General features: G+C 39.4%; 1 protein-coding gene across 1 annotated transcript in view; it reads left to right on the plus strand.

Moving 5' to 3' along the window:
* wscd1a (WSC domain containing 1a) overlaps nucleotides 1-22,162 on the plus strand; it is a 63,543-nt gene extending 41,381 nt beyond the window's left edge. Inside the window, exons 5-8 of the mRNA XM_072243124.1 lie at nucleotides 8,148-8,322; nucleotides 17,533-17,697; nucleotides 20,094-20,294; nucleotides 21,810-22,162. Coding sequence (XP_072099225.1) covers nucleotides 8,148-8,322; nucleotides 17,533-17,697; nucleotides 20,094-20,294; nucleotides 21,810-22,162 — 894 coding nt within the window. The remainder of the gene's footprint in view (nucleotides 1-8,147; nucleotides 8,323-17,532; nucleotides 17,698-20,093; nucleotides 20,295-21,809) is intronic.
* The last annotated feature ends 5,690 nt before the right edge of the window (nucleotides 22,163-27,852 follow it).

The raw sequence follows: 27,852 nt of genomic DNA on the forward strand, positions 1-27,852 counted from the left end.
GGGATGTGGAATTAAAATGCGTGGCCACTGGGAGATCCTACTTCCTCTGGCAGACTACCTGATCAGCACACTAAGTTAACTTATCTGATTTGAGGGTGTAATTTAGCTACTAAAAGTTGCTACAGTATCATCTGACAAAAAAGAAGCAAGCTGAGATAGGGTGTGGGCTCCCTGCTGAAAGTTACATGGATTGCCAACCAGTTAGAGGGAGCTGTGCGATCTTCTGTAATAGGCAGCTAGTATCCATGTGTATTGTGGCAGCTTTTTGAAGGGTCAAAGGGTTTTTGACCCTTCACAGCGCAGTTGTCACAAACTTTATAAAAACAGTTACAGATGAATATGTCCCCTCAAAATCATTCAGAGTCTTCCCCAACTAGAAGCCCTGGATGAGCAGCGAGATCCACAATCTGCGGAGGACCAGGTCAGTGGCATTCATGTCTGGCGAACAAGTAAAAAAAAAGAGGTCCAGGTACAACGTCCAGAAAGCCATTTGAAGTGTGAAGTGGCAATTCTGGACTAAACTTGAATCACTGAAGGATGCTGAACAACTATGGCAGGGCTTGAATGAAGTGAAATCAAGTGACATATGTGTCAATAAGGCTTCACTCCCAGCTGAGCACAATGCCTCCTATGCTTGCCTTGACCATCAAAGCATGGAGGAAACTTCACAAACTCTCACAGCCCATGATGATCCTCTGAGGCCAATGTGAGAGGATCCTTCAGGAGGGTGAACCCACAGAAAGCCTGATGGGGTACCTGGTTGAGTACTAAAGGCCTGTGCTAATCAACTGGCTGGATATCCTTGACCTTTGACTTTGGTTGTCTGACGACCCCACATGCTTCAAGCAGGCTTCAGTTATACTGGTGCCTAAGAAGAACGTGGTAACCTCTGTCAATGACTATCATCCAGTAACACTTACATCCATTGTGATGAAGTGCTGTGAGGGGTTGTTGATGAAACATATCAACTCCTGTGAGAAGTGACTTAGATCCACTCTAATTTGCGTACAGACACAGCAGGTCCACAGCAGACACCATTTCACTGGCTCTTCACTCAACCCTGGATAGCTGAAAAGCAAAGATGCATATATCAGGATATTCTTTATCGACTACAGCTGCGCATTTAATACCATCGTCTCCTTAAAACTAATCAATAAGCTTCAAGACCTTGGTCTCAATACCTCCTTGTGCAATTGGATTCTCGACTTCGTCACCCGCAGACCCCATCAATTCAGATTGGTTACAAAATCTCCTCCACGATCTCCATTAGTGCAGGCACACCACAAGGCTCAGTGCCTAGTCCCCTGCTCCACACACTTTATACTTACAACTGTGAGGCTAAGCACAGTTCCAATGCCATATTTAAGTTTGCTCTCATCACCACTGTCGATGGCTAAATCAGAAGTGATGACAAATCAGCATTGAGGATGGAGATTGCAGACATCCCACCCTGTTAAAATTCATTTCAGGGAGGTAGCGCCACCATTTCAGGAAGGTAGCACCCCCGCCCCCGCAACCCCATATCCCCCCTTCCCAACCCCACCCCCCGTCGACCTCCAAGGGTGTATGTAATACTTTGTTTAGTGATTTTGTCTAACCTGTAAACAAAGTTGGATATATACAGAAAATGTGGCATTAAAATATATACATATATTATATTATGTTTATTCTATTACAACTTTAAGTAAGTCTGCAGAGAGTTTGGCATCATCACGTAGGACATCAATAGAGTAGCTCCTTAGCAGCTAGCCAGCTGGTTTAAATAACGTTAGCAATGCTAATGAATGAATGACACCTGTTAAACTCACCTCAACATGTCTCTTACAGTCTGGGCCATCATGGGCAATAGAAAAGTCACTGTTGCAAACAGTGCAGCGAGCGACACCGTCATTATTTTTGAGGTCGATTGTAAAGCCCGCCCACAGAGAAAACTGATAGGTCTATTTAGCACGAAGAGGGACCAATCAGGATGCTCGCTCTCCCTCCCTCTCTCAAAAAAATTGATTTGCAGAATGTTGTATATAATTTCTGGGCATCAGGGAGCCGCTATCAATATGCGGGAGACTCCCGGAACTTCCGGGAGAGGTGGGATGTCTGAGATTGAAAATCTGGCTGAGTGATGCCGAACAACTTAGAGGTGGAGAGGGTCAGCAACTTTAAATACCTCAGTGTTATAATTTCAGAGTATCTGTTCTAGGCCCCACGCATAAGTATCATTAGATTCCCAGTTGCCCATATCTGCCATGCTTTGTTTCCCAACAGTCACTTAGCATCCCATCTGGTGTTCGCTAATCTTGCTGTCCTTGTCTTTCACTCTCACAGGAACATATCTGCTTAGAATTCTCATTATCTCCCCTTTACAAGGCTCCCACTTATTGCACTCCATGGGTCCTTTGTTCATCAACACTCCCGAGACCCCCCATGGTTATCCTACTGTTTGTTTATCTTCCCAGAGTACACCTCCTCACATTTACCATTGCACTGATTGACTTTCCAGCTAACATTTTTTCCTGCTGTCACCTTAATCAATTTTCCCTTCTATCCACATCATCATTTTTGTATTATCTGCAAACTTAGTAGCCATGTACATTCACGTCCAAGTAACAAACATCACGTGTCATAGCATAGATCCTTGTAATGTACCTACAGTCACAGACTCCATCAGCAGCTCTTCACCACCATCTTCTACCTCCTATTACCAAGCTGACTTTGCCAGCTTGCCTTGAATCTCATGGACTTTAACATTTTGGATCAGTCTCCTGACTGATCTCTCCCTATCACCTTTTAAGACTCATGTTTATTTGGCCCTATTTCACCTACAAGCAGCTGCACCCAATCTATTCGTGCCAGGTTTTGCATTATGCTATCGAACAAAGGTTCTCCCTCCAACTTAGGACCCTGACTTGCAGACCGTCCTTATCCCTCTTCAAGTCTAATCTGAAGCTTAAAGAATGATAATTACTGTTCCCAGTGTCCACTCTCTAGCATTTCTGCCATTTGCTTGGCTTAATTTACCAAAAATAAATCCAATAGAGCCCCTTGTCTGATATAATCATCTACATATTGCCTCAAATCTATCTTGGAGAAGTTCAGAAATTCTTCCCCATCTAAGACCATTTCCAGTCAATATTAATAAAGTTAAAGCTCCCACAATGATAACCCAATTGCTTGTGCACCTTTCTGCAAATTGTCCGTATTCACTCCTCCCTCTACAATATTTACAGAATTTGTCAATAGAGATGCAAACCTTGATACTGAAATGTTTTGCATGTTACCATTAATGGGACAAGATGATTTCTCTCTGAAGGCATTTTGTGCAGCAGAAACATATTAAAAGGAAAAGCTATTCTTTTCCTTATAAAGATTAAATTGCAAGACCTTGGCAGGAAAGTATGAGATTAGTGATGGCCGACATAATCCATGCTACAGAAATGCATGTACATTTGCATCCATTCTGTGGGAGTTTGCACGTTAAAGTTAATTCTGAAACCCAATTAAATCTCCTTTTCAGGTGTGCATTTATGCAAAAAAAAACTGTTGGAATAATAATAGAGCAAAATATTTTTAATATACTGCTCCATTTTCGCATTCTTTATTTTGTTAACACATCTCTGCCTGTTCATGCATTTATTTTTTCAAGTGTACTATGGGAGGTAAGATAGAGCCCCAACAGGATGCAGAAACAAAACATTAATTCTGAAGTTACATGTGCTGATGATTTAAAACCTCAAAACCTGAAAAAAGTTAATTCCTTTAATTAGTGGTGCAGAACAACATGTTTATCCTTAATTTATTTCATTTTGGGAACAAATAGTATGTTTATATTGTTTTGATAAACTGGTGTTGGTATTTCAGATGGATAATCTTTCCATTTTGTCTGATCTTGTTTATAGCATTTTTTATTTGTATTTCGGATTTCCAGAACGCATGTATATTTTTTCTTTCTAAATAATAACTAGATGACTGCCCCATTTAACATTTAATTATTTATTGAGATATAGTGTGGAATCGGCCCTTTGAGCTGCACCACACAGCAATTCCCCAATTTAATCTTAGTCTAATCACGGGACAATTTACAATGGCCAACTAACCTACCAGCCAGTATGTCTTTGGACTGTGGGAGGAAACCAGAGCACCCAGAGGAAACATGTGAGACAAACAAATTAAAGCAAAGGATGAGAAGTGGGTAAAATATGCTTTGTTGATCCTTGGGAATTTGCTGCATTTATTCGAGCTGATGTATCTCTGAGTGGTGGTATTAAAAATGAAATTAATATTCCATTAACAATTCCATTGTTGGTCATTTAAAGTTGCCATCCAGTTAGTAACAATGTGATCAGTATTAGTAAAAGGTATTGGTACTGGTACAAAATGCAAATAAAGGGAAATCATTTCTCAAGTGATATCAAGCAGGTTTGAATCTCACATTACTGGTTTGATTTCTGCCTTTCTGAGGGAGATCTTGAATTAAAAAAACTAATTTTTTTTTATTGCAAAGCATTGTAAAACCTCTATGTTGTCAAGCGTAATTTATAGTAGATAAAAAGGATAGGTAACTGTGGTAACAATACACTGAGGATTTTTTATTGCCAATTAGTTTGGGATTCAATATTGATATTTTGCAGGAGACTCCACTCTGCTGCTGTGAACTGACATGCTCCTGTCTCAGCAGTTTTTTTTATCTGTTGGTTCTGATGCCAAAGTAGATGTTTGATGAGGCTCGAGTGTGTTTAGATAGTAAGAATCTTATTTTAATTAGAAACTATTAATAGCTTATGAAGCCCTTGATTATTGTATAATGTATTGCACTATTGCTATAGTCATTGAATAAACCTTTGTTTAAAAAAAAAGTTTGATTGCAATTGTGCCCTAAGGTCAGTTGAATTCCTTGGGGTGAATGTCTTCAACCTTCATCTTATTTTTCTTGCAAATGCCATGCTGACAATTTTTCAGAATACATATAAAAGAATAAAGAAGTGTACATTGTGAACCCCCTCCATGAACCAGATTGTAAAAGCAGAGGGTAACTAAAACTTTCAGGCCATAAACTGTGGCAATTAACTGTGCTACTCTTCTGATTCTGTCATGTTCAACTTGTTCACTGAAGCATACAAGAGATAAAACCATTATGGAACACCACCCACCAGCAATGAAGGTCCATGTCACGCTCCTGAAAAATGCATACCTTTTCCCAATTCTCAAGACCCACCCATCAGTGAAGGTAGACACCTATCAGTGAAATTTACTATTCCATTTTCAACGCACTAGCACAGTCTTCGACAATCTAAGCAAAGTAGTATTTAAAGTTCAAGACCTCAGATATGGCATAGAGCTCATGGGTAGCAGAGTTTCTTACTCTTCTGTGTGTTCTGAGAGACAGATTACCTACAACAATCTGTAGTGGAGAGAAATCATCAGTGCGGTCTGTATATAAAAAATATTCTCCAAATCCCCACTGCCAGTTTAAGTGAACCAATGCCGACATCCTCTGCCGGATCAACATCGCTAGCAATGAGGCCTTAATTATAGTCTGCTAGAAAGGGAAGTCTATGTGGTTCTCACACCTGACACCAGACTTTTTAAAACTGCTTGAAGCTCCATCATGGTAAGAGATGACAGAGTAAAAATTCAGATCCTCTTGGAGAGTGGGGTGGTGGGTAAAGTGGTGAGAAAAAAATGTGATATCTCACTGACATAGCTCATCAGTTTCTAAAATGAGAAAGAGCATTCTGGTTAGTACTTCGTTCAGTACCACAGTTGTTAGTAGTACACAAAAGCCCATTGCCCCATTTATGACATATTGGTCCCATCAGCCACATTAGAATCCACAGAACTAGAAATGGAAGCAAGAAATTCTTGATCCTGTTGGACTACTAGGCAGCACACTACCAGGAGAGCTTTCTTTTGATTGAAACGTTGAACAAAGCACTGACAACTGCGCTGAAGAAGGACAGTTGAGTCCTCCTCAGTGTCCTAGCAAATATGTCTCCTTCAGCTAACATCATTACAATATAAAAAACTTATTATTACAAATTTCTCACATTTCCCGCACTTGCGACAATACTTCAAGGTTACCCAATTGGTTGTGAAGTACTGTGTGATGTTCTAAGATTATATGTACATGCCAGATTTTGTATTTTATCTCATCTGAGGAAAAAGGATTACATTGGGTTTCAGTGTGACAGAAAATGGCCAGGAGAAATCATTCCACATCTTGAAAAGCCATCTTAAACGCTTCTCATTTTCCAGTTCGAGAAGCTAAAAATGTTTGAGATTGTTTTCAAAGCTACCTTTGGAAGACTAATACCCCCAGTGACTTGCTGAAGTATGGTTCTCCTGTATCTTTTCTGGTTTTGACAAAGGATTTTTGACTGAAATGCTAACATTGTTTCTATCTCTGTAGATGCGGCCTGGTCTGCTAAGTATCAAAAGCATGTTGTTTTAATTTCACACAAGTGCCTGTACAGAAATGTGAATAACTTGCATACAAATATCTTCCATTGGACTCCCATTCCTGCTGTATAGCTTCATACTCTGGATTCATTCAAGTTGTGTTGCACATGCACTTCAGCTCTGGCTGAATGACCAATTCATCTAATGTAATGGATCTATTACTGGCTGCAGCTGGAATTGATGACAAATGAACTTTCTGACAGTCATCATACATTAAGGGAAATCTCTGGCAGCTTGGAATAGACCCAAATGTAGATTTCACAGGAGTAGCACATAGGAATGACAGTACAGGTAGACTACCTCCTATCAAAAATTATAAAATCCAAAAACTTTCAAAACCTGAATTTTTTTTGAGTGTTGACATGATGCCACAAATGGAAAATTCTGCAAGACGCTGGGCAAGTTCCCAGTACTTGTGCAGGTCTTTGCGCACCACAGATAATTCTGAGAAGTGACCTCATGCATGCAATAAACAGAAGTTAATGAAAAATAGAAAAACACTGCATGAAGTGAAAAATGAAGATCTCAATTGTGTATCGTAAAAGTGGATTCATCAGTATTGAAGTGAACATTTGCCGCTTAACGGTTTGCTGATCATGAAGCAAAGATCTACCGTGATGAACTGAAAATGGAAGGTAATTGTGAATATTCAGCAGGCTGGTTGCAGAGATTTAAGAAAAGGCATGACATTACTTTTTTAAAGGTTTGTGGGAATAAAGTATCTGCTGTTCATGAAGCAGCAGAGAAATTCATTGATGAGTTTGCCAAGATTGTCACTGATGAAAATTTAACTTGCTGAACAGCTGCATCAGTACATATGTGTGATGAACAAGTGCAAGGCCAAGGCTGATTACCAGTGGAACATAAATTCAGTCAGAGATGGCGGTGATCCCCTATAATGTTATATATTCAATTTTTTTTTTAAAAATCCAGAATCCAAAACGCTTCCTGCCCCAAGCATTTCGGATAAGGGGTACTCAATCTGTATTTTGCATAATAAGAGAGAGATGCAAAGAACACAACCAGGAATTGGACACTCTCAGGACAGGTCGATATTGATTAATAATTTATCTTAACAAAATATGAAATTCTTTGTAATAAATATCATAATAGAATATTAAGCAATCAATTTTGGCAGCTATTATCTTTAATGGCTTGGTTCATTGCATTAAAATTACATTAAACTGCAAAAAAAATTACTGGATTTAAAGATATGTGTAGCAGAAAATATCTTCATGAGGTAAAATCACCTGGAAATGTATTCCCTGTCTGCAGTGCTAAGCATACTGTTTATTGAATAGATTTATACTCAAAAGGATCGGCACCATAGAAAACTTTGTCAAGAAGTTTACTTTAGTGTCACTAACAAAAGAAGACTTGGGAGGTGAAGTTTTCTTCACTAATTTTGGCAAAGTACTTGGGCTTTTAAATTCATTTATCATTGTTCTAAAACTCTGTAAAATTTGCATTGGATTACTGTTTATGAGCAATCCCACCAACGTGCAAGCCAGGGTCTAAATACTCAATTCCTTTTTGAGGAGAACAACACGATTGCTTTTTTTTAAGTGTGCAGTCAACAAGAAGAAAGAACTCTTTTCCTCACTTGACAGCAAAGATACAGCAACTTGCAGGGTACCAGCTTAAAAAGAGATTCGGGAGCCCATGTCACAATTTCATGTAATTTTCTTTGACAGGAATTTCCCCTCGTTGTCATCAGAAGAACAGAATGTTACTGTGGATTTGCCACAACTCACTTCACGCTTCATGACATTGTGAACGACCAGCTCTGTGGGAGGCTGTCAAGTGACACGACAACAGAGTTCTTAGGAGATGAGAATTACTGTGTTATCTACCAGACTCCTGTTCAAGGTAAACTGGAACATCACGTTCTGTGGCACAAAAGTGACATGTTGATTTTGAAACCTGAAGGCAACAGAAATTACTTTCAGTAGGATCTGCATGCTACAGTTCCAGAGGAAACATTGGATTGCGTAGAGAGAGAGAGACAGTTTAAAAGAAGTGAGTACAGGCAGTCAGCACATTTTGCATGTCACAGTTCCTGAGGAGACATTGGATTGTGTATAATTAGGTACTTGGCAAGATCCAGTAAAAACAAAATAGGTTTAAGCTGAGTGGCCATTGTGTGAGTGACTTGGGGCTTTTGCTTATTGAGGATTTGTTGAGGAGAGGCATAGGCCATGAGTAGTTTTTTTGTTATTTATTCTTTCTTTCTGCACATTTAGGCAAGATAGTGGAATGCTCCTCTTATGGAATGATGGAAGGCTGGGAAAACTCCAGTGTCCCTGATGACTACACCTGTAAGAAGTGCATCCTGCTGCAGCTTCTAACAGACTGCGTTAAGGAGTTGGAGCGGGAACTGGATGAAATTTGGATCACTTAGGAAGCTGAGGGGTTGATAGACAGGACATACTGGGAGGCAGTTACATCCAAGGTGCAGGACACAGGTAGATATCGGGTGACTGTCAGGAGGGGAATAGGGGATTGGCAGCCAATGTAGAGTACCCCTATGGCCATTCCTCTCAGCAACAGGTGCTGTTTTAGATACAGTTGGGGGTTGGATGACCTAGCAGAGGAAAGCCACAGTTGTCAGGTCTCTGGCACTGAGTCTGTCTCTGTGGCTCGGAAGAGAATGGGGTAGAAAAGTTGAGCTGTTGTGAAAGGAGAATCATTGGTTCGGGAAACAGAAAGGAGGTTCTGTAGACAAGAACGAGATTCCCGGATGGTATGTTACCTCCAGGGTGCCAGGTTCAGTGACATCCTGTATTGAGTCCAAAGCATTCGTAAGTGGGAGGGTGAGGAGCCAGAGGTCGTGGTCTCCATCGGTACCAATAGCAGGGGTAGGAGTGACGAGGTACTGCAAAGTGAGCTGAGGGAATTATGTGCTAAATTAAGGGATGGGGACCTCTTGGGTTATCATCTCAGGATTACTACCCAGACCACATGTTAATCAGGCCAGAAAATGGAAGATCATACAGTTTAACATATGGCTAAGGAATTGGTGTAGGAGGGAGGACTTCAGATTTTTGGATCTTTTCCAGGAAAGGTGGTACCTGTACAGATGGGATGGTTTGCAGCTGAACTGGAGGGGGACTAATATCCTAACGGGAAGGTTTCTTAGCGATGCATAGTGGGGGGAGGGGGGTGGTGTGCTTAAATTAGAGTTGCATGGGGATGGGAACTAGAGCTCCACAACAGATAGTGGAGTGGTTATTGAGAAAGATATTGTTAAGCCTATATACAAAGTCAGGAATCAAAAGGATGAGCATAGCAGAACTAACAATCTGAGCTGCGTATATTTCAGTGCAAGGAGGATAGTAGGAAAGGCAGATGAGCTTATAGCATGGATCAGCATATGGAGTTATGACATTGTAGCCACTCGTGAAACTTGGTTGCAGGAGGGGCAGGACTAGCAGCTCAATGTTCTGGGGTTCTGTTGATTTAGACATGATAGCGTGGAAGGCATTAAAGGGGATGTGGTGGTATTATAGTCAGGGAAAATGTCATGGCAGTGCTCAAACAGGACAGGCTGGAGAGCTTGTCTAGTGAGGCTTTAAGGGTAGAACTGAGGAATAAGAAAGATATGACCATGTTAATGGGATTATATTATAGACCACCCAACAGCCAACGAGATTTAGATGAGCAAATTTGTAGAGAGATTGCAGCCTGTCGCAGGAAACATAATATTGTGATAACAGTTGATTTTAACATTCTGCATATTGGCTGGGATTCCAAAACAGTAAAAGGGCTAGATAGGAAATAGTTTGTCAAATATGTTCAGGAAAGTTTCCTTAATCGGTACACAGAAGTCCCAAATAGAGAGAGTGTAACACTGGATCTCCTAATAGGGAATGAGAGCGGGCAGCTGACAGAAGTTTGTGTAGAGGAACGATACATCTAAGGATCATGATGCCATTAGTTTTTAGGTAATTATGGAAAAGGATAGGTCTGGTCGTCAGGTTGAGATTCCAAGTTAAAGAAAGGCTAAATTTGATGGTTCAAAAAAGGATCTTGCAATTGTGGATTGCGACAGATTGATTTCTGGTAAAGGCGTACTTTATAAGTGGGAGGCCTTCCAAAGTGAAGTTTTGAGAGTACCAAATTTGTATATTCCTATCATTGCAAAAGGTAAGGATACAAATTTTGAGAACTTTGGTATTTGAGAGATATTGAGGCCAGGGTTAAGATAAAGAGGAGGGTGCATGTAAGAATCCTTGGCAGGTAGGAGCAAATGAGGTACTTCAGGAGTATAAAAAATGCAAAAGAACATTTGAGAAGGAAATCAGGAGGGCCAAAAGAAGGCATGAATTACTCTAGCAGGCAAGGTGAAGGAGGATCCTAAGAGCTTCTACAGATATATTAAGAAAAAAAAGATGGTCCTCTAGAAGATGTTTTCCATGCATGGAGCTGAAAGAGATGAAGGAGATCTTAATGGATTTTTTTGCGTCTGTATTTACTTGGGAGACGGACACAGAGTCTATAGGGTGTGAAAAAGTGAGGACATAGACAGTTTACAGACTACAGAGAAGGAGGTGTTTGCTGTGTTGAGGCAAATTCACTATCATCAGCATTGTCATTATGTGCCATGTCATATGCTGTAGGCGATCATGGTCCCATGACCATCCTTGTTCATGGCAAATCTCTCTGCAGAAGTGGCTTGTTATTACCATCTTCTGGGCAATGTCTTTACAATACAATTCTCTTCAAAGATTGTCTACCTGACATCAGTGATCGCATAACCAGGAATTGTAATATGCACCAGCTGTCCATACGAACATCCTTCACCTGTTCCCACAGCTTCTCATGAAACTGATCGGGGGATAATCAGGCAGCTTGCAGGCTAGCGGAGGAAAGGAGCACCTTAAACCTCCTTCGCTAGAGACCTATCTCCACCTCATCACCCGATGAACCCAATCAGGGTGGATAAATCCCCAGAGCCTGACAAGGTGTTCCCTCTGACCCTGTGGAAGGCTGATGTAAAAACTGCAGGGGCCCTAGTAGAGATATTTAAAACATCTGTAGCCACAGGTGAAGTATCAGAGGATTGGAGGATAGCTAATGTTGTTCTATTGTTTAAGAAATGCTCTAAGAATAAGTCAGGAAATTATAGGCTGGTTAGACTGGTAAGCTGTACTGGAAAGTTATTGAAAGTTATTCAAAGGAACAAGATACAGTAAATAAATTCTTGGATAGACAGGGACTGATTAGGGATAGTCAACGTAGCTTTTTGTGTGGTAGGTTATGTCTAACCAATCTTATAGAGATTTTTGCAAGAGTTATCAGGAAATTTGATGAAGGCAAGGTAGCGAATGTTTGTCTACGTGGACTTTTAGCAAGGCCTTTGAGAAGGTCCCGCATGATCTCACATGGGAGGTTGGTCAAGACGGTTCAGTCGCTTGGCATTCAAGACGAGGTAAATTGGATTAAGTATTGTCTGTGCTGGAGAAGCCAGAAAGCGGTAGTAGTTGGTTGCCTGGCTGACTGGAGGCTTGTGACTATTGGTTTGCTGCGGGGATCGGTGCTGGGTCCAATGCTACTTGTTATCTGTATCAATGTTCTGAATGATGATGTGGTAAACTAGATTAGGATATTTGCGGAAGACACCAAAATTGGGGGTGTAGTGGACAGTGAGGAAGACTATCAAAGCTTGCAGCAGGATCTGGAATGGATGAAAAGATGGACTGAAAAATGCAAGATAGAATTTAATGCAGAGAAGTGTGAGGGGTCAAATCAGAAACGAGAAAATCTGCAAATGCTGGAAATCCGAGCAACACACACACACAATGCTGGAGGAATTCAGCAGGCCAGGCAGCATCAATGGACAAAGTACAGTTGACAGTTCAGGCCAAAACCCTTTGACAAGACCCAAGTGTAGGGAGTTGCACTTTAGAAGGACCAATGAGGATAGGTCTTTCATGAAGAGCCATGGGCATTGAAGTGTGGAGTAGAAGAGAGGGATCTGGGAATATAGATCCATAATTCCTTGAAGATGGTGTCACAGGTAGATAGGGTCATAAAGAAAGCTTTTAGCATGTTAGCCTTCATAAATGAATGTATTGAGTACTGGAGCTGAGATGTTGTGTTGAAATTGTACAAGATGTTGAGGAGGCCAAATTTGGAGTATTATGTGCTGTTTTGGTCAGCTATCTGCAGGAAAAATGTAAATAAGTTTGAAAAAGTGTAGAGAAAATAACAGGATATTATGAGGACTTGAGGAAAAGGTTGAATAAGTTAGGACTTTATTTCCTAGAATGTAGAGGATTAAGGGGAGATTGGATAGAGGCATCCAAATTTACAAAAAGTATAGATAGGGTAAATGCAAGCAGGCTTTTTCCACTGAGGTTGAATGAGGCTACAACTAGAGGCCGTGGGTTAAAGGTAAAAGGTGAAATGTTTAAGGGTACCTGAGGGGGAACTTCTTCACTCAGAGGGTAGTGAGAGTGTGGAACAAGCTGCCAGCAGAAGCAACGAATGCAGGTTCAATTTCAACATTTAAGAGAAATTTGGATAAGCACATAAATGAGAGGGGTATGGAGGGTGATGACCCAGGTGCAGGTCGATGGTACAAGGTAGAATAATGGCTTGACACACACTAGATGAGCCGATGAGCCTTTTTCTATGCTGTAGTGTTCTGTGACTCTGGGCTTATAACATGTGGCTAAATATACCGGGAAATTAGACTTAGGTTTAGATCTAGACTCAGATTTAGATTTATTCATCATATGTACATCAGAACATCAGATTATTCACATTAATCCAGTTATTCTCCCTTTAATATTTTATTTGCTTTGTATCGGTAATTGTGCATGCACATTTTAAGCACCGTCAGTGTTGAAAAATGAAACCCTTTACAGTACAAGCCAATAAGTGTTTTAATTAAGCACTTGGGTAAAGTATTTCTGCATGACTGCAAGGACCTGCAATAATGGAGCAAAATGTTCAATCAGTCTACAATTGCTTTCCCAGTGAAACTCTCCTGCCCTGGCTTAAGCTTCTCCAGTGAAACCTGCTCTGAGCTTTTCTGATCTGCAATGCCCTCAAATAAACAGGATTTTCCCAACCAGTAGTTTCACTGTAGTCACACTGCCAGGCCTGAACCGACTCTCCAAGCTTTTACAAGGCTCGATTAATCACATTAAAAACAATTAAAAATAATCCCTCTTTACAACTAATTGTTAAAAGTTAAAGCATTAAAACAAAAAGTTACAAAATGACTAATAATTAAATTAGTTCAATTGAGTAAAAAATAGGCAAATTGCCTTGCACTAGCCCTTACCCTTCATGTATAAACCAGAAAATCTTAACTGAGGAGTCCAATATCAAGGTGCAATTGAAGTAAAAACAACAGCAATCAGCTGTGAGGAAATTCAGGATCTCCACTGTGGAACTGAAAGAATTAGAATCAGGCTTAATATCAGGTTTAATAGTGAGGTAGTGTTCATGGGTTCATTGTCCATTCAGAAATCTGATGGCAGAGGTGAAGAAGCAGTTCCTGAGACATTGAATGTGTGTCTTCAGGCTCCTGTACCTCCACTTTGATGGTAGCAATAAGAAGAAGGCATGTCGTGGGTGATGGGAGTCCTTAATGATGGATTCCACTTTTTTGAAGCATCGCTTTTGAAAGTGTCCTGGGTGCTGGGGAGGCTAGTGCCCATGTTGGAGTTTCATACGGTGCTCCTAATTTTTAAGGGGAACTTTCAGGCTACTAATGCTCCTCAGAGCCACCTTAAAGTTGCCACTGACTATGCCATTTCCCACCACCTCCCTAAGTAAAATTAACCATGCCATATCCAGTTTGGAACATGTTTGTATTGTGCACTTATACTCGGTGATTAACACCACTCACTTTGTGTAACTGAACACGCTAGCTGGGCAAGTTTCCATTCTGCAGCATTAAATGCTTAAGAATTCAAATCAACATAATCACACAGATTCATTGAAGTTTTCTCACAAACAGGGAAATGTGGAATCTTGCTCATAACTAGTCAGAAAAGAAGGAAATCTGTAAATACTAACCACCTCCTTGTTAAATTGTGTTTAATTAAATCCAGTATAGAATAAATGAAATAAAATATTAAAAGAAAAATCCATACTGGGTAGTATTAATTTGTTGTTGAAGGCAAATTTTGAGAAAATTCTAGTTAACAAAAGAACTAAACAAAAGTGCTTAAGCAAATTGCTTGAGGAATTCAGCAGGTGGAGCAGCATCGGTACAGGCAAAGGGATGGTCGATATTTCAGGTTGAGAATTTGAACCAGCATCTCGTTATCTCCAATAGTAAAAAACAAGAGTTAAAAATAGCAATCATGGACTATGACTGTAATCATCCACTTTGGATTGTTTATAAAAAACTTGAATCAATGTCTTTGTTAAGTTTTAAATCTCAGTTTGTGCTGAGTTAGTAGATTTACTAAAGATCAACCTTGGGGTGAGATCTACGTCTAACATGAACAAGAACCCCAAGGGCCACCTCCAACGGATATAGGAAAAAGCTCTGTCAGCATCAATATCTGTGGATCAAGGAACACAATAAAAACAACTTTTGCTTGATTGCTGTTTTGTAAATGCTTGTATGTTAGAATAGGATCATAACTGGGTCTCCTTGACTACATTGGCATAAATCATTTCCTGAAAAACCTTGAAGGATAGCTCTTGTATAGGGGACAGCCTTCCTGTAAGTGTTTAACGCAAACGGTATTCAAGAAAAGATGGATAATTATTTCATACTTTATTCCTTTTGCTCATGGTATGTGATTGTTGTTCTTCTGTGCTAGCCAAGATGCAGATTATGCTGAGTAATATGAGAAGCTGGTGCATATCACAAGTCCTGCTTATGCGACCACAGATACCAGGCAGACAATCTCTGAAGAGTATTGATAATGGCTGGGGTCACCCGTCTTGTCAAGACACTGCCCAGAAGAAAGCAATGGAAAACCACTTCTGTATAAAAATTGACCAAGAAGAATCATGGTCATGGAAAGACCATGGTCACCCATGTCATACGACAGGGCATATAACAAACGAATGAACAAGCATCCATAGTTTAGTTTTGGCAAAATAAAGAACTCTCTGTATATGTTGTAACAAGAGGAAAAGGCTTTTCTTCTCGAAGAACATACAGAAACATTCAAAATTTGTTGCGATAAGTACAGGGATCATTGCCACCCAAATCAGAATGAGTCCCAAAACCAACATATTAACCTGCACTGGTCACTTTTGGACTGATTCATATCCATATAGATTTGGTAACTTCTATACTAGTTGTCTCCAAAGCAACTCACTTAAAGCATTGATTCTGAATTGGAATATTCTGTAGATGATCCTTTGTGTGATTCTGTACTTACAGAGCAACATTTATTTGGAGAGGAAAATAAACTCCCAAAAAAAATCTACTTAACAGGAATTAATTCAGACTTCCTTTTTTAATCTGATCTGTTGAATTTTCCATTATTGGATGAACATATTGCATGCTCAGTCAATCCTTGACCAAGTGCATGGTTCTGATCATATGTGCCATAATTTTAAATGTGATAAAGGGATATATTGGCAGAGTTGTAGGTACTCTTGCATGACGAGCCCCTACTGCAGCAGTGAGAGATTGCATAGTCCCTGAAGCCGCTGACAGATGGAAGCAATAATGGAAGCTAAGCAGCTGATAATCCAAGAGGGAATCAAGAATTTGCATCAAAATCTGAAGGCTGATAAAACAACAATAACTAACCTTTCAGTCTAGTGTAGAAAGAAATTGAGGCACCACATTTTGATTGAAGGCCTGATAACCCCATTCTTCTCCATTCCCTAATAACTTGTCATTCAATTGAATTACCTATATTATATTTGTGACACTTTTTTCACAACCAAACCTGATCATCTCAGGCCTGATCAAGATTAAAATGTTTATCTTTCAGTTTAAGTGTTCACCCTCTAAATGCTATGCAAAGTCCAAGATTGACATAACTATACATACAGATGGATTATGTTGGAGATGTCTGGCCTAGCAGGTCACCAGATCAATGCCTGATGTTAGCATCTAATTGACCAAATGAAATATTCTTGTAAACATAATTTGCTCACATTGCTTGGAATTAATCAGAATGCTTATAGAAATGCAACCAGTGGGGAGAGAGTATTTATAAATAACTTGACTAACTTGTCCATTTTTATTATGGCTATTTTATCTACATTTAAAACACTAGGAACCAGAAGTTGACTTATTTCTGACTTTAAATCCATTTCAAATTTAGATTTTCAATTGGGCCAGTTGCCACTTTTCAATTTAAAATCCAGAGAGGGCAGATAGAGGTAAAATGAAAATAAGAATCCAAAATTGGACAACTGTTGAGAGGCCAAGTCTTTGAATATATCTAATATGGAGGTAGATAGGTACTGAATTAGTAAGGGTGTCAAAGGTTATTGGGAGGAGGCAGGAGAATGGGGTTGAGAGGGAAAATAAATCAGACATGATTAAATGGCAGAGCAGACTCAATTGGCCAAATGGCCTTATTTCCTCCTCTGTTTTTTGATCTGAAATCCATTACAAGTGATTCACTGGAGTACAATGGAAATGGTCTTACTCAGATCAACTCACATTAACTCGCTTAACATAGTGGGAAAGCATGCAAATCCACCAGAGGGACTACTTTAAAACTTGGGGCAATTCAGTGAAAATCTTTAGGCTATAGAATGTGCAATAGTTTGATCATTTTTCTCACCAAATAACTACAAAATACTGAATGGCATATATTATCAGAGGTAAATCACTAGCACAGACCACACTACTGCATGCATTTGAAAGCATTTCTTCATTCAAATCATCCAAAATTGTTTCAAATTAAATGTTGCTTTTCTCCCTTGAGGTGTCTAATCCATTTCTCATTCAAGGTCATGAGCCTAAAACATTATATCTCTCCCTCCATTGATGCTGCCTATTGTGAAATGTACTTCCAGCACTTTTATTTTTATTTCTTATTTATAGATGTGCAGGTTTTTTTTTTCAGTTACTATCAGGCAAAAAAAAAGACTCAAGAATGTTGAGATTTCAGACTCCCATTTCTTTCCCAGACACCAGATGTACTGACAGGAAATTTCTGCCTACCAAAACAAAGGCAATGGTTGCTCTCTCTAGTTTCCCAGGTGCTGGGAATACATGGGCCCGCCATTTGATAGAACACAGCACTGGATTCTACACTGGAAGCTATTATTTTGATGGGACCCTTTATAACAAAGGTATGTGCTGTTCCTTATCTTGCCATTTACCCAACAACTGAATGGTAAAGTTCTAGCTCCAGAGAGCCATCTGCTTTAGTGATGGAAACCTCGTGGGTAATGTAACCATGTAATAAATTATGTTTAAAGTTAGTTTCAGAAACTATCAGTTAAATTTGTGAAACCTGTTTCATGTGATTGTATTTAGATTTGTGCAGACAGTAATAGTTCTTATTTGATTAGCAAAGTAGAGAAACAAAGCCAAATTCAGCTATTCAATAGCATACAGTTGACATGAATTTTAATTATAAATTGATACGAAATCTGCCACTCAATATAAAACTACTGGAATCAACAGCTCAAATTGAAATGTATGTGTTATAATGTTTTGCATAAAAAAATCTTCCACACTGCTTAAGAAACATATTTTCCTTAATGGCAGATCCAGATTTACGATGAGTAAATAGATTTTAGGTGTACGCACACTTATTCTCTGAGAGCTTTGAGTCTAAATGATAAAGCACCATATATATGAGTGTTCTCTTTATCATTGTATCCAATTTCAGCCAATCCCAATTGAATTACATAATTTAACTTCTTGTCCAATTAATATTGTGTAAAAAGACCTAGCAGGTAGCTATGTGATCTGAAACACTGATGTTTGCTTCATACAATTAGGTGATAATGTCGTGGCAAGACCCTTGTATCGCTTACAATCTAGTACAGTGCATTTGATTTTTATAATATGATTTTGTACATATTGAAAAATCCAAACACAAATTGATGGACAGCTTTGTGTAGCACCTGCTTTTTGCCTACAAGCTATCCCCAGGCTCTCATTTGCTTGTCACTTTGTCTATTCGTCTCCCACTCTGACCTACCTTGGACATGGCCTTCTGCAATGTTACAATAAGGCCCAATATAAGTTTGAGACCCAGCACCTCGTCTTCCATCTAGGCATGTTGAAGCCTTTTAGAGTCAAAATAGAATTACACAATTTTCTAATAACTCACTGGTCAGTTCCATTGAAAGCTCAATGGCTACTTTATTAGGTACCTGCTGTACTTAATAAAGTGAAAACAGAGTGTATGTTTGTAGTCTTCTGCTGCTGTAGCCCATCCGCTTCACAATTCAACATGTTTTGTGTTCAGAGATGCTGCTCTGCAGTACTGTTGTAACACATGGTTATTTGAGGTACTCTATTACCTTCCTTTCTGTTTTTGCCAGTCTGGCCTTTCTCTTCTCACCTCTCTCATTAACAAGGCATTTTCACCCACAAAGCTGCCCCTCAGTGGATGCTTTTTTTTTCTTCACACCATTGTTTATAAACTCCAGAGACGGCTGTGCATGAAAATTCCAAGAGATCAGCAATTTCAGAGGTACTCAAACCGCCCCATCTGGCACCAACAAACAGTCCACGGTCAAAGTTATATCACACTTCTTGCCCATTTTGATGTTTGGTCTGAACAACAGCTGAACTTCTTGAACATGTCTACATGCATTCAGTTGCTGCCATGTGACTGGCTGATTAGATATTTGCATGACCAATTTTGTGGTGCATGTGTAACTAATAAAGTGGCCAATGAGTGTAGGCCATAATCCTCTAAGCTCTTCTCTCTTCACTAACATAACCTAAACATTGGGCATTTCCTACAGCTCTGCATTTCACAGCTTTGTTTGTGTTCTATGTCTCAATCTACCTTCATTAACTTGTCAACCAGATGGCTTCATCAATTGCTTATAACCATGGCAACCTGGCATCACTGTATTGGATAATTCCCCTTGTCCTATACCTCCTCCCTGACAGCTTTTGCGTTATGATTTCCAGTTTTGACAGGTGATTTTTGACCTAAAACATTAACTCTGAATATCTCTGGAAAAAGAAGCAGTGACCATTTATACCCTCTGTATTTTGAATTAACAAACAAACTGATTCCATATTTGTCAGGCTAGGTAGTATCTATGTTCTTTTAAGTCTTATTTCTAGTTAATGTTGATATAATTACTTAAACTCTTAATTTCTTGCATCTGATGCATTTGCCTTTATACTGAAAATGAGCGATATCAATCCAGCTGATTCGCGGTAGGAATGATCACAGGCAAAAGTCAAAATAGAATTACAGAAGGACAGTAATATTATTCATTCAGGTATTGGCATCTGTCACACACAAGAAGCTATTTTGCTAGCATTAGGCTTGCAACCAAGCAACTTTAATCTTCCTTTTGAATAAGCTCATCATTATTTCATAAGATAGCATCTGGAAGATTCCCATTCAATCCTCAGACGACAGTGTTAATTTTTAGCAACACACACAAAATGCTGGTGGAACGCAGCAGGCCAGGCAGCATCCATAGGAAGAAGTACAGTCAACGTTTCAGGCCAAGACCATGTTAATTTTTATTTTCCTCCCTCTTAGGTTTCAAAGGGGAAAAGGATTACTGGAAAAGTGGCCGAACTATCTGTATAAAAACTCATGAGAGCGGGAAGAGAGAAATCGAAACATTTGATGCAGCCATTTTATTGATCAGAAACCCCTACAAAGCTTTGATGGCAGAGTTCAATAGAAAGCGTGCTGGCCACTTGGGGTATGCATCAGAACGCCACTGGAAAAGCAAAGGTAAATTGGTAGACCCTGCAAAGCTTCAGCGGTTGTGTTTCTTATAGCAAATCAAAATCCCTGATATATCCGATGTACTTTTCAGGTCAGTGATTGATGGAAAATTTTCAGTAGTCTGACAGTGTGTTGGCAGATTCTACTCATGCCTGGCTACTCGATGACCTCCCAAATGTCAAGTGAAGTCTAAGATATAACTGAAATGAGTGAAAAGGGAATCTGAAGGGAAAGTCACTTTGATCAAAACCTGCAGCAGCGGCAATGTGTGATTACACAGTATCTTTAGTGTACAAAATGCTCCATGAATATTCTGCTCTTCTGAGGCAGATAACCACAGGTTTATCCGAGAGATTAATTTCAGGAATGCAAGAGATTCTGCAGATGCTGGAAATCCAGAGCAACACAAACAAAATGCTGGAGGAACTCAGCAGGCCAGGCAGAATCATTGGTGAGGAATAAATAGTTGATATTTCAGGCTGAGACCCTAAACATCAATTGTTTTTTCTGTATAGATGCTGCCTGACCTGTTGAGTTCCTCTAGCAGTTTTGTTTGGTGCTCTTAATTTTCATGCTTTTTTTTTAAGATACAGAGAGAAACCAAGTTCTGGATTGGTAAGGAATAAGAATTCAAGAGCTATATCAGCCAAGAGACTGCAGATCTGAACTTTGTAGCAAGAAAATAAAAACTGCTGGAAAAATGCAGTGAGTAGAGCAGCATTTGTGGAGGTTTCATGACAATACTTGACAGCACATCCTGATGTAGGGTCTCTAACTGAAACAGCGACTATTCCTCGGCAGATGCTGCCTGATCCACGGAGTTTGTCCACCAATTTAATTTTAGTGCATATTTTGTATTGGGGGGGTGGAATAGAAATGGAAGATAGGTAGATGGCCAGACTTAAATGACCAGAAAATCAGAAGGGCATGAACCTGAAGTACTTTGGAAAATTGGGTGAGTAGGATATAATGATGTATGTATGAATGGTGTTGAGAAGAAACAAAAGCAGTCCTTCGTGTAAAACAGTTGAAATGAATTGAATTAAATGTACAACAGCGAGCACAAGTGGTTGACACTGTCTGAGTTTAGTGCTCTTGAATAGATACTAATTTCTCCCACTTTAATGCACCGAATAATCAGCTAGAGTAGAGGCGAAGTGCAAGTTTTAAATAAGCTTAGAGTTTATGGAAGGTGGAAGTCAAGTAATTGATTGGTAAAACAGGGACAATCCTCTAGAAAGTTTGGATCTAGCAACATATATGTCAGATTGGTTGAGGACGGTATACCATCTTCTAAAATGGATAACAATGAGCCAAGTGAATTTTTACATAAGTCCAATAGCTTTTTAGTCACTGATAGTGAGACAGCCTCTTATTTTCATTGACACTATAATGGAATTTAAACTTGCCTCCTGATCATTTGCCCAGCCCTTAGAATTACCAAGACATGTAGTAAAACTGTGAAGCTTCAGCTTCAAGCATGCATTATTAATGACCTCAATTCAAACTCTTCCTCTGCAGAATGGCCAGAATTTGTAAACACCTATGCGTCCTGGTGGGCCTCCCATACTCTGGATTGGTTGAAATACTGCAGTCGTGTGCTAGTGGTTCACTACGAAGATTTGAAGAGAAATCTCCTTCCAGAGTTGAAGCGTATGGTTGAGTTCCTGAATGTCACGGTGTCAGATGACAGACTGTTGTGTGTCGAAACCCAGAAAGATGGAAACTTCAAACGATCCGGCCTGCGGCAGAGAGATTTTGATCCGTTCACATTAGAGATGAAAAATATCATTAACAGTTACATCAGAATGGTGGACGAAGCTCTTAAAAAGAAAAATCTCACAGGACTACCTGAGGAGTATGTTCCTGGATGATGGAGCCAATGAGGTAAATCAGTGTATCACCACTTCAAGCCTGTGTTTATAAGATAGAGCAAGAATGACAACTGCATTTAAAGATCAAGTGGAAGGGGAAAGAGTGGGACCTCATCACACGAACAGATCAATAGCCTCATGCTTCAGAGGACTTGTGTCAAGAAAAGAAGTCTCAGTTGTCTTACATGACACAAAATACCCTGACCTAAGTCTTGTCATCATACAACTCTTGAATTTTTACAAGGTGCAGGTAGATTTGATTTAACTCCTTACTGGATGTTTCCTCCTGCAGATACATTAAATCAGAGAGAACTTGCAGCTTGTTTATTCCACTATACCTGTCACTTTTCTAAGGAATGTGAAAATCTTTTTTGGCAATTCATTTAGCCCTCCCTACAAGTTGGTCCTGCCTACAATGCGCCTTCCATTGCAAATGTGTTAAATCAAAATTGTCAATAAGAAGAGAACTGTTGTTTTGAGGATGGTTAGCATTAGATAGTTCCTTGAAAAAATGTTTTACTGTGAGAATTGAGGACTGTTGGCATAGATGTTTTCTTGAAAAATCTTTTACAGTGAGAGTACTCACAGATCTTAATGAACCACATTTCACTGCAGAAACAGTGCACAGAACCCACAAGCCTTGCAATCGCTGTCACATGTACAATGTTCTTTCAACCATCTGAAAGTTAGAATTAAACCCCTTCTTTCAAAGCAACGCACAGTAATTCATTAAGAATATGGAGACAAATATTTAATAGCAATTTCAAAGCTGTAATATCTGAATTTATTTTGGCATTAAGCACACCTTTTCCTTCCATTGTCTCCTTCATTTTCTAAACTGCATCAACAGGTATTCCCTTAATGCTACTATTTTGCCTTAAAATGAACATATTAGTCACCTTTTGCAAATGTTTAACTTTCTGGTTTTAAAAAGAGATTTCAGCAATTCTGTGTAAAATAATTCCCTGCTTAGTTATGGTGACATGTGACAGCTCATTATGAAGATAAGCCTACATTGCAGTTATTGATTAGTGTCATCATCAGAAATGAATGAAGTAGGCATCTCTGTCAGTAATTGACGTGGAGTGGCTACATTTACAACGACCTCTGCTTGATCTATGAATTACTCTACAATTGGAATTGGTCCATTGATATAAACTGCAGCTGGAGCACCATCCCTTTGTAACTTTTTCATTGTAAGTTATGCTCTAATCCTTTGTTAAATCTGCATTTGCAGTTCCAACTTTTGCAGTTTCCTCAGATGTGCTGCCAATTTCATTTAGCAAATGGCAGCACTGTAAACTCTGTTAATGTCAACAAGGTCCAATTAAATTAGAAAGTTGATTGATTGATGATTGGATTGCCGAAAATCTTATTGTTAAGCTATTCAATCTTCATTGGTTTCAAATGGTCCAATGTTGTTTGTCATATAAATGATCTGGATGATGGGGTGGTAAATTGGATTAGTAAGTATGCAGATGATACTAAGATAGGTGGCGTTGTGGATGATGAGGTAGGTTTTCAAAGCTTGCAGAGAGATTTAGGACAGTTAGAAGAGTGGGCTGAAAGATGGCAGATGGAGTTTAATGCTGAAAAATGTGAGGTGCTACATTTTGGTAGGATGAATCAAAATAGGACATACATGGTAAATGGTTGGGCATTGAAGAATGCTGTAGAACAGAGGGATCTAGGAATGATGGTGCATAGTTCCCTGAAGGTGGAATCTCATGTGGATAGAGTAGTGAAGAAATCTTTTGGCATGCTGGCCTTTATTAATCAGAGCATTGAGTATAGGAGTTGGGATGTAATGTTGAAATTGTATAAGGCATTGGTAAGGCCAAATTTGGAGAATTGTGTACAGTTCTGGTCACTGAATTATAGGAAAGATGTCAATAAAATTGAGAGAGTACAGAGGATGTTTACTAAAATGTTGCCTGGGTTTCATCTCCTAAGTTACAGAGAAAGGTTGAACAAGTTAGGTCTTTATTCTTTGGAGCGTAGAAGGTTGAGGGGGGAATTGATACAGTTGACATGGATAGGTTTTTTCCATTGAGAGTAGGGAAGATTCAAACAGGAGGACATGAGTTGAGAGTTAAAGGACAAAAGTTTAGGGGTAACATGAGGGGGAACTTCTTTACTCAGAGAGTGGTAGCTGTGTGGAACGAGCTTCCAGCAGAAGTGGTGAGGCAGGTTTGATGTTGTTGTTGTTTAAAGTTAAATTGGATAGATATATGGACAGGAAAGGAATGGAGGGTTATGGGCTGAGTGCAGGTCGGTGGGACTAGGTGAGAGTAAGAGTTCGGCACGGACTAGAAGGGCCGAGATGGCCTGTTTCCGAGCTATGTGGTTATAACCTTCACCCAGAATTCCATTGAAGATCAAATACACTTTTCCCATTGTAATTCTGTCTTGACTTCCCACCTCTTTGTACATTCACCTCAGTGTTTGACTTCTTGTTCAAACTCGCCTGTCTCCTGGCAATTCTATTCCCATCCACTGTAGTCTTCTCAGACCTGTTGTCTGATTGTTCATCAGTGACAGAACCTCCAACTGTCTCTGGCCACACTTTTGAACTGCATCTTCTGAAGTTTTTCCTCATTGCTGCATTCCTTCTCTCTACAAAATACACTTAAACACTTATTAACCTCCTGTAATGGACCCTCCTCACAATTACCTACAGTTATGAAATGCTTTTACGTATCTTGTTCAGTTGGAAGGATGGATGTGTTGTGTAGTTATTAAGATATTATTTAGTTGAAGAATATCCAATGCATTTAATTTGGTATAGTTGGAGTTTTTAGCTAACGGTTGGCATCTTTCCAGCAGAAAACAATCATGGTTGCTCTAAATTTTTATATATAGTCTTGGGTTTTCCCCTGAATCAGTATACATCAATTAATAACTCACTAAGCCATTCTTCAAAAGTCTTACCATTACATAAGGACAACAGTACTCTCTACTGTTGAGGCATCGATCTTTAACTTTTCGTGTGTGTATTGAATGAGTATGACCAGTTTCTTGTCTTGGGATGGCGCTTGGGTTCTTTTCCAATTGGATGACACGATTAATATGATGCAATACATGATATTTTAGAATCCGATTCATCACTAGTAGAGCCAGTGCCTGACACCATCAAAGAGCTGGGATTGACCCTGACCTTGGGTGACACTGGTGTGGTGTTCGGATGTTTTCCCTGTGACAGCGGGGGTTTCCTTTGGTGTCCTGGTTACTTGCTACTTTCTGGAGAGTGGCAGATTAAATGGCCACTATAAATTTCCCTAATATGTGTCCAAGTGGTAGAATCACAGTGGAGAATGTAAAAGGGATACTTGATGTTTGGTGCCTGTTCAGTGGACCAAAGAACCTTTTGGTGCTCTCTCACTGTCTTGCAGCACAAAATCAGGCCCTTTGGCCCACCTTATTCATGTTGACCCATCTAGGACCTATTTTTACCAGTCCTGTTTGTTCCTGCCCATCTGTGCCTTGGTGATTCATTTACTTGAATGTTGTGGGTGCATTTGCCACAACTCACTCAGATGGTGTGTTTGGAAATATTACTATGGATTATTGCATCTACAAATTACAATTTGTGATTGGATTTCTCTAGTGGTCATCATGGAAACATAGGGGTGCCACAGTAGCCTAGCAGTTAGTGCAGTTCCATACCAGCTCGAGGCGTTCCGGAGTTTGGAGTTCAATTCTGGCGCCATCTGTAAGGGGTCAGTATGTCCTCCCCATGGAAAGCAGGGGTTTTCCCCGGGTGCTTCCGGGTTCCTCCCACAGACCAAAGTCGTACCTGGTTTGTTAATTGGTCATTGTAAATTGTCCCATAATTAGGTTTGGGTTCTTCGGATTTGTTGGTGGCTCATGGGCCCAGAAGGGACTACCCCCTGTGCTGTATCACTAAATAAATGTTAGGATTAGAAATAGCATTGAATCTCATATTTATTCCAGTAAGTTCATGGCCACTACGCTGGAGGTATTAATTGCAAAGCTAGTTCATTATACTGCAGACCCATACATAACTTGCATAGAAAATATAATCCTAGTAACTTTTTGAGGACAAATTGTAGATTGGAGTAGACTTTTAGCTTGTCATCCAAACAGAAACTAGTAATATACAGGAGCATAAAATGTATTTCATTTGTTAAGTTGAAAAGTTAATTTATATTGTCAATCTGGTTTGAAGTTTATTTGTTTCAACAAATGACCCAAGGAGTGTTCATGTGACAACTCAGATTAACTGCGAAACAAAATTGTAATCCCCATAGAGAGTGTGGAGGCCTACTGTAGAGACCTAGAGATACAAGTTTGAATACTGTCATGGTTGTGGGAGAATTCTGTAATAGCAAGTTAGAATCAGCCTGTTTAAAAAGAAACTAATCAATTGTTGAAGAAAACATGTGGGTCTTGTAGAGAAGGAGATCAGCCATCTTCAGCTGGTCTTGTCTATATCTGATTCCCTGCTGCCTTAATGATCCCAGTAAACCCATCCATTTAAGAGACAATAGATCTTACTTTTGCCAAGAGATTATATGAAGGGATAAAATGAACAAAATATAAAACTTATTTGCCATTTGTTGTAGAGCTGTTTTGAAAATTGTTCCCCTCCAGCGATTTATTTCCAAGGTTTTCTGAAAGTTTTTTTTTGCTAGAACAAACAATAGCATTTAGGTCATGTTAAATTCTGTGGAAAGGTTGAGTACAATTCATTCTATTGTTTCTGAGATAATTACAATTTTCTAACTGCAAAAACTGAGCATTAGCAATAGCACTTGAATAATTTGTGTTGATGGATGGACTGCATCATAATCATGACAGCAATACCACGACCTCAAACACTTAACAGCCCACCCCCCTCCTGCATCTGCACATTTAGAATATGGTGTGCACTTCTGAAATGACTCACCAAAACAACTTATCAACAGTGTCACCCAAACCTGGTTCATTGGTTGTGTGGAGAATTAGGACCGTTTGGTCCACAGGAACATTGACTTGGGATTATTGCAGAATTTATGTTATTCTGCAGTGCACATTAATTGATGTTCCTCCAACACAACAGGGAAGCTCCCTACACAGACTTCATTAGCTAACCACTGCCTTCTCAAGGGCAGCTGACTGTCAGTGAAGCCACATCATAAAATATGTTTGTAAATGTGTGGGATGTTGGAACTGTGAGCAAGAGAAAGTCTCAATGCTCAGAGAGATTATTATTATTGATCTTTCATCCATCTCTTACTAAAGGATATCGGTTTCAGCCAGGTCTATCTTTACATTAGGATCTCAATTATAAAATTAACAATTAATTGAATATCAGTTGCTATTTGCAGAAGACATTGCCAAACATTTATCTGCCTAAGTCTTTCCAGCTCCTCTCCTGAAAGGCCTGAACCTGAATTTTTAAAATTATGCCTCGTGGTGCTAGCCTCTCCTTTCAGTGGAAAGAGTTTATTGGTATCTAACCCACTGCTTTCTTTCATTGCCTTGAAAAGGTCAATCAAATCTCTCATTAACATACTATATTCCAGGGATTACTTATGTTTTCTATAATAATCTAACTTTGAAGTCCCATATAGGATTTGAGCAAATCTTCCCTGGAATCCCTCCAGTAATTAGTTATCCTCCTGGATTATGGTGTATTAGGTAGAGACATACACTTGGTGGCTGCTTTATTAGGTACTGTAGTAGAA

Source organism: Mobula birostris, chromosome 25 (assembly GCF_030028105.1).
Source record: "Mobula birostris isolate sMobBir1 chromosome 25, sMobBir1.hap1, whole genome shotgun sequence".
Classification (NCBI taxonomy): Eukaryota; Metazoa; Chordata; class Chondrichthyes; order Myliobatiformes; family Myliobatidae; genus Mobula; species Mobula birostris.